Source organism: Symphalangus syndactylus, chromosome 15, assembly GCF_028878055.3.
Source record: "Symphalangus syndactylus isolate Jambi chromosome 15, NHGRI_mSymSyn1-v2.1_pri, whole genome shotgun sequence".
NCBI classification, from domain to species: Eukaryota; Metazoa; Chordata; class Mammalia; order Primates; family Hylobatidae; genus Symphalangus; species Symphalangus syndactylus.
Window position 1 is genome coordinate 95,675,358 of NC_072437.2, and position 7,071 is coordinate 95,682,428.

The window sequence follows — 7,071 nt, forward strand, 5'->3', positions numbered from 1 at the left end:
ACACCCTCATCTTGCTGCAGCACAGCCCATGGTTTTGGGTCTGGAGGGGACAGGAGACCAGATGGCCAGGGACGGAAGCATTGATGTAAAGAACTGTGTTTGTTTAACCTGTAGAAGACGGGGTATAAAGGGCCCATGGTAGAAGTTTGCAAATGCATGCTGTTACAGAAGAAAGATCAGAGGTGTTCTGCACAGCTTTATGAAGTAGAACCAGGTGGACCCTATGCTAGGATTTAAGAGGGCAGGTTTTTAAAGAAGTTTTTAAAATGATACATGCACAGAGTTAAAAAAAAAATTGCGATATATACATGCAGCCAGGCATGGTGGCTCATGTCTGTAATCTCAGCACTTTGGGAGGCTGAAGTGGGCAGATCACTTGAGCCCAGGAGTTTGAGACTAGTCTGGGCCACATGGCAAAACCTCATCTCTACAAAAACTACAAAAACTAGCAGCGTGTGGTGGCACGTACTTGTGATCCCGGCTACTTGGGAGGCTGAGGTGTGAGGATCACTTAAGCACGGGGAGGTCGAGGCTGCAGTGAGCTGTGATGGCACCACTGCACTCCAGCCTAGGTGACAGAGCAAGACTCTGTCTAAAAAAGAAAATATATATATATATATATATATATATATATATATATATATATACACACATACATATATACATACATGTATAAACCTAAAATTCTTCCTTCTACCCCTGAAACCGGTTACCATAGATGCCCTCAGCAGAGGCAAACAGTTACCAGTATCTTTCCATATACAACCTAAGCATATGTTCATGTATCTCCTTTTTTTCTATCACATAAATGGAATTATTCTCTACATATTATTTAGCTAGTCTCTCTTTCTCACAAATCAACATGAATTTTAGATTTTTCCCTGTCAGTGCATGAGAATGGTTTAATTTTTTTAACAGCCTCTTGGTTTCTCACAGTACAGATATTCCATAATTTATTTCATCAGTCCCCTGGTCAAACGTTTAAATTATTTCCAGCCCTTTGCTGCAATGAATATCTTTGTACACATGTCTTTGAGCCCATGGGAACTATATCTGTAGGATAAATTGTTAGAGGTAGAATGCTGGTCAAAGGGTATGTGCATTTTAAATTTTGATAGATATGGCCAAATTGTGAGTAGATTTTAGCCTACAGTAAGAAAGAATTTTAGCAACCAAAACCACTCAAGTGGTATTGTGGACGACTTTAGGAGGTTGTGAGTTTCAGAAAGGAATCAAGACCAGGCTACAAATCAACTTGTCAGAAATGCCACTGGGTATATTCAAGCATTGTAAACACACTGATCACAAAAGGCCCTTCCAACTCTGATACCCTAGCTTCCTTTTTATTTATTTTTATGTTTTAAGTGACAAAAAAGTATATATTTATCATGTACGGCATGATGTTTTGAAATATGTATACTCTAGTTTCCTAATCACAGGTATCACCGTAGAGACTCAGTATGTATTTATTAAATATTGTTCAGAGATAAAGTAAGATGTCATGTCATTCCCATTGGAAGGTGTATAGAAGGAAGTGGGTCAATGCAACACATCCCAAAAGAAGTCCTCTGGTGAAGCAGCGCTGTCACGTAAGGCACTCCGCATGGCAGGCTTGCACCACGTAGGGCCTGGGCAGGTGGTTAGGGGTACAGAGGAGTCCTTTCCTGTTCTCCCCATCATCACTCACATTGCCCATGTCTGGAACTCCACATTCAGAAAAGTGCTCTTTGGCAGATGTGGCCAAATGGGGAGTGCAGTTTCTGGCCCTGAATCACCATGACTATTAGGTCAGCATCTTCAGCAGCAGGGCCATGGCGCCCAAGTGTGTTGTGATCCATTGTGAGGAGTGCGCTTATTGCTAAAGGTAACTGAGCATCCGAGGTTTCCCAGAAATGGGAAGTTCCCTACCTTACAACTCAGTTCATTTCATTCCTTGGAAAGATCTTACATATAATGGGATAAAATATGTTCCTCTTTAATCTGTTCCTGTTTCTTGATTTTAGGTCTTTCTTTCACAACCAGTGAATACAAAATTGTCGTCCATCTACATTCTAAGCCTCACAGAGCCTGAGGGCTGCAATTAGATGCCAACTTGGTCTTCTCTTCTTTGGGTTCGATCACTTCAGTTCTCTCAACCTTGCTTGTGTGTCATGTTTTTCAGATATTTGCATCTTAATTGCTGTTTTCGAACCTATCCCTTCTCACTCCAAGCAGTCAAAAGTCTCTGAAAGTGTGTTGCCCAGAACTCGGCCCGATCTTGACCAGGAAGGAGTAGGGTGGAATCATCTCCCTGTTTTTCTGTGCGCCTTTCTAAAATCAGCATCCCGGAGATCCCTTGCTTTGGCCTGTCAAGCAAACCCTCCCACTTTTTTGGGTAAAAGCACTCTGATTTCTCATTAGAGAGCTGTTCTTCCTTATTCTGAGAAGTCTTGGTTCTCCCCGCCCCTCCTACTCAGAGGACGGTAGCACACAGAACCCAGTTTAAGCCTTAAGATTCTGGCTTCCAGAGTCTTGAGCATTTGGAAGAAAAATGTGACAGAAAACAGTGGAACAGAGAAGTTCTGATGACACCATTTCAGGACCGGGTTGTGAGGGGTGTCCTCTTTTTCCTGCAGCTTGGTTCTTCAGCATGCAACAACTATTCTATACCTTTCCAGAAAAATCCCTTTTCTGATTTAGAGTCCATTTCAGCTGCTTGCAACCGAAGAACTCTGACCCAGATTACCCTGTCCTGTCCCAGTCCCCACTAGAAGTTCACTGTGGACCAGACACTCCTAAATCTATTTCACACGTGTTGCCATTGAACCACAAGTCACAATCCTGCACTTGGAAAGCTGATCTGGGACAAGAACACAGCCTTTGTTTTGGGCTATCCCAGTCATGTCCCAAATTCATGACTGGAGATTGTGGATCCCTCTTCTTAGTTCACACCCATTGGTTTCCTGTCACCTATTGGGCAACTTGCCATCAAGCTCTCCCATCAAGTCACTGCCAAAAGTGTTGAGTAGCTAACTACAGCTCATGGGTATCAGCTACTTCTGTCAGTGTGCCACCCTCCAAGGCAGGGAAATCAGCGTTCACAGAGCTTATCTTACCGGCCAATAAGGGATGGAGCCAAGTCAAACCCAAGTCTGTCATCCCCAAAGCCAGGGCATTGGAAGGAGAAATCCTCTAAGGGGTCCCTGCCCACAAGAGACCTAGGGGAGAGGTTGCATCTTACATGGTTCCTGAAGACCTGGGAACAAAGGGGGTTGAGGAACCATATGAAGCCAGTGTCCAGATGCAAAAGGCCCAACCTCAGACTCCATGTGCTAATTAACGGAGCAGTAGAGCTAAAGTGTTGAGGTGGGAGACAGGATGGCAGAGGATAAGAGGCACAAGATTTCCAGCAAGACAAAGACCTGGGTTTGGAAGGATCCTCCAACCTAGGCTTCATTCAGCATCCTGGGTATTGACATTGATATATTGATGCACTGTTGGCATCTCTCAGATTCAGAGGTTGCAGGAAAGATGCCCCGCCTTCTCACGGTGCCCCTCACCCCACCTGATCTCTCCTCAATCCCTTGCTTTGCTCCAATAAGGATGTATTTTAGGGTAGGGAATTAACAACATAAGAAATTCCATGTGTGGGCTGGGCGCGGTGGCTCACGCCTGTAATCCCCACATTTTGGGAGGCCGAGGCGGGCAGATCACGAGATCAAGAGATTGAGACCATCCTGGCCAACATGGTGAAACCCCGTCTCTACTAAAAATACAAAAATTAGCTGGGTGTGGTGGCGCACACCTGTAGTCCCAGCTACTCAAGTGGCTGAGGCAGGTGAATCGCTTGAACCCGGGAGGTGGAGGTTGCAGCGAGCTGAGATCGCACCACCTCACTGCAACCTGGCAACAGAGTGAGACTCCGTCTCAAACAAAAAAAAAAAAAAAGAAAGAAAGAAAGAAAGAAAGAAATTTGTTGTGTCCAGAGAAAACGCAAACATTGTGGGATAATGGAAATTATAATGAAATAAATTTAGATGTTGCTTTTGTTGAAGATTTTTTTTCTCACCCTGATTTGGTAGTTTAAGATTCTAATTTTATAACCTTGGTCACTGGGAGAACCTTGACTGATTCCTATCATTTTAAACAGACTTTTATAGTCACAGCATCTAGAGAGAGTACATTTCCTCTTCTTTTTCAACATATCACATTTCTTGGCAGAAATAGCTAGCAGAAAGCACCAAAATGTTTATAATGAGGATAAAATCAAAATTTCGCACATCAGATTTCTCTTTTAGATTATTTCTTCCTGTTAAATCTTTCCCTATTTTAACTTTATTTTAGTGGCTAACAATTTAACATTTACTTTGACACTGTTCAATCATCTTATAGGATTTTATTGTCAAAGGACATTGGCTCTGGGGTTAAAAGTTTCTAAACTGAAAGGACTTTGCCGGCATAATCATGAAGAAGCTTGGCTGGGTTCACGTAGTTGTCCTCTCCCACTTGAATTCCAAGGGTGAACTCCAGAATGGCCTTCCTGCTTTCTCAGCCTCCACTTAACTTGACTTCTCTCTAAGATTTTCCTGTTTAAAACTGTACACTGTGCTCTTGATTCTGATGTAAAGCTAGTTTGTAGGCCAGACTCAGTGTCTCATGCCTGCAATCTCAGCTCTTTGGGAGACTGAGGTGAGCCTCAAGACCAGCTTGAGCAATGTAGCGAGACCCTCGTCTCTACAAAAAAATATTTTAAAAATTCTCCAGGCATGGTCGCCGAGGCAGCCTAGCCTCGCGCCCCGCCCGTTGCTGCAGCTCTCCCGCCTTCCGGCCGCCGTCGCTGGGACCAGCCGCTCGGGGCCGGGCTGATACAGCCGCTTCGCCGTGCCCCGGCCCGCGACCATGGCCTCCTCCGAGATGGCGCGGCACCTGCTCTTTCAGTCTCACATGGCAACGAAAACAACTTGTATGTCTTCACAAGGATCAGATGATGAACAGAGAAAAAGAGAAAACATTCGTTCGTTGACTATGTCTGGCCATGTTGGTTTTGAGAGTTTGCCTGATCAGCTGGTGAACAGATCCATTCAGCAAGGTTTCTGCTTTAATATTCTCTGTGTGGGGGAAACTGGAACTGGAAAATCAACACTGATTGACACATTGTTTAATACTAATTTTGAAGACTATGAATCCTCACATTTTTGCCCAAATGTTAAACTTAAAGCTCAGACATACGAACTCCAGGAAAGTAATGTTCAATTGAAATTGACCATTGTGACTACAGTGGGATTTGGTGACCAAATAAATAAAGAAGAGAGCTACCAACCGATAGTTGACTACATAGATGATCAGTTTGAGGCCTATTTCCAAGAAGAACTGAAGATTAAGCGTTCTCCCTTTACCTACCATGATTCTCACATCCATGTGTGCCTCTACTTCATTTCACCGACAGGCCACTCTCTGAAGACACTTGATCTCTTAACCATGAAGAACCTTGACAGCAAGGTAAGCATTATACCAGTGATTGCCAAAGCAGATACGGTTTCTAAAACTGAATTACAGAAGTTTAAGATCAAGCTCATGAGTGAATTGGTCAGCAACGGCCTCCAGATATACCAGTTCCCAATGGATGATGACACTATTGCTAAGGTCAATGCTGCAATGAATGGACAGTTGCCGTTTGCTGCTGTGGGAAGTATGGATGAGGTGAAAGTCGGAAACGAGATGGTCAAAGCTGGCCAGTACCCTTGGGGTGTTGTACAAGTGGAAAATGAAAACCACTGTGGCTTTGTAAAGCTGCAGGAAATGCTCATTTGTACAAATACGGAGGACCTGCGAGAGCAGACCCATACCAGGCACTATGAGCTTTACAGGCGCTGCAAACTGGAGGAAATGGGCTTTACAGATGTGGGCCCAGAAAACAAGCTGGTCAGTCTTCAAGAGATCTATGAAGCCAAAAGACGTGAGTTCCATGGTGAACGTCAGAGGAAGGAAGAAGAAATGAAGCAGATGTTTGTGCAGCGAGAAAAGGAGAAAGAAGCCATATTGAAAGAAGCTGAGAGAGAGCTACAGGCCAAATTTGAGCACCTTAAGAGACTTCACCAAGAAGAGAGAATGAAGCTTGAAGAAAAGAGAAGACTTTTGGAAGAAGAAATAATTGCTTTCTCTAAAAAGAAAGCTACCTCCGAGATATTTCACAGCCAGTCCTTTCTGGCAACAGGCAGCAACCTGAGGAAGGACGATGACCGTAAGAACTCCAATGTTCTGTAAAACAGAAGTTCCAGAGCACAGAAGGTCATCATCGCAAACAAACTTTATTAAAAAAAAAAACTGGAAGTGTGCTTTGATTTTGCTGTTTTTATTTGTTTTATCACTTCTATATTTGGTGAACGGCCACAGTTACTGATATTTATGGAAAAGTACTTTCAAGTACAAGGTCAATACGTAAGCCAGAGTGAATGATACTACAAGTTGAGCATCTCTAATTCAAAATCTGAAATTCAGAAGCTTCAAAATCTGAATCTTTTTGAGCACTGACTTGATCCCACAAGTGGAAAATTCCCCACCTGACACCTTTGCTTTCTGATGGTTCGGTTTAAATAAGATTTTGTTTCTTACACAAAATTATTTAAAATGTTGTATAAATTACTTTCAGGCTATATGTATAAGGTGGATGTGAAACATGAATTATGTAATTAGAGTCGGGTCCCACTGTGTATACGCAGATATTCCGTAACCTGAACTCCAGAACACTTCTGGTCCCTAGCATTTTGGATAAGGGATACTCAGCTTATATCTATATATTCATATATATTCACTGTTGTTAGAAATTTTTAAGTTGCTGTTTCGTGATGAATCTAAATCTTTTCTCTTGCTACCAAGCTATTGTCACTGCAGTGCATTATACCAAAGAGCAAAGTGTCAGTGCCATTGAAAATACAGAACCCATTAATATCGTGGCTATCTGATTACATTTATATTCCAAGATGAATCTTTTTTACATATACTAAAAATTTGGGGGAATACGTTTTGGGATGTATTATAGAGCCAAAACTCTAACCTCTTAATAGTTTTATAGAACTTAAAAATTTTTGATAT

At 42.6% G+C, this 7,071-nt stretch overlaps 1 protein-coding gene across 8 annotated transcripts; it reads left to right on the forward strand.

The window, feature by feature from the left end:
- Positions 1–4,802: 4,802 nt before the first annotated feature.
- On the forward strand, positions 4,803–6,757 carry LOC129463978 (septin-10-like). 8 transcript variants are annotated; one of them, XM_055244759.2, is made up of 3 exons: positions 4,803–4,916; positions 5,475–5,905; positions 6,036–6,215. In XM_055244759.2, exons 1-3 carry the CDS (start codon positions 4,879–4,881, stop codon positions 6,089–6,091), a joined length of 525 nt encoding a protein of 174 aa, XP_055100734.1. In that variant the 5' UTR covers positions 4,803–4,878; the 3' UTR covers positions 6,092–6,215. The 8 variants fall into 8 exon arrangements, with proteins under 8 accessions (XP_055100734.1, XP_055100727.1, XP_055100732.1 ...); XM_055244756.2 differs by having other exon boundaries at positions 4,864–4,907; positions 4,977–5,905; XM_055244752.2 differs by adding an exon at positions 6,366–6,757 and having other exon boundaries at positions 4,803–6,212.
- Positions 6,758–7,071: the final 314 nt, after the last annotated feature.

What these genes read in the sequence shown, in the direction of transcription:
- LOC129463978 (XM_055244752.2), top strand. Translation starts at nt 4,879, where the DNA reads ATGGCCTCCTCCGAGATGGCGCGGCACCTGCTCTTTCAGTCTCACATG. An exon ending in GGCAGCAACCTGAGGAAGGA is followed by an intron (nt 6,213 to 6,365) that starts CGATGACCGTAA and finishes ATTTGGTGAACG; the next exon opens with GCCACAGTTACTGATATTTA.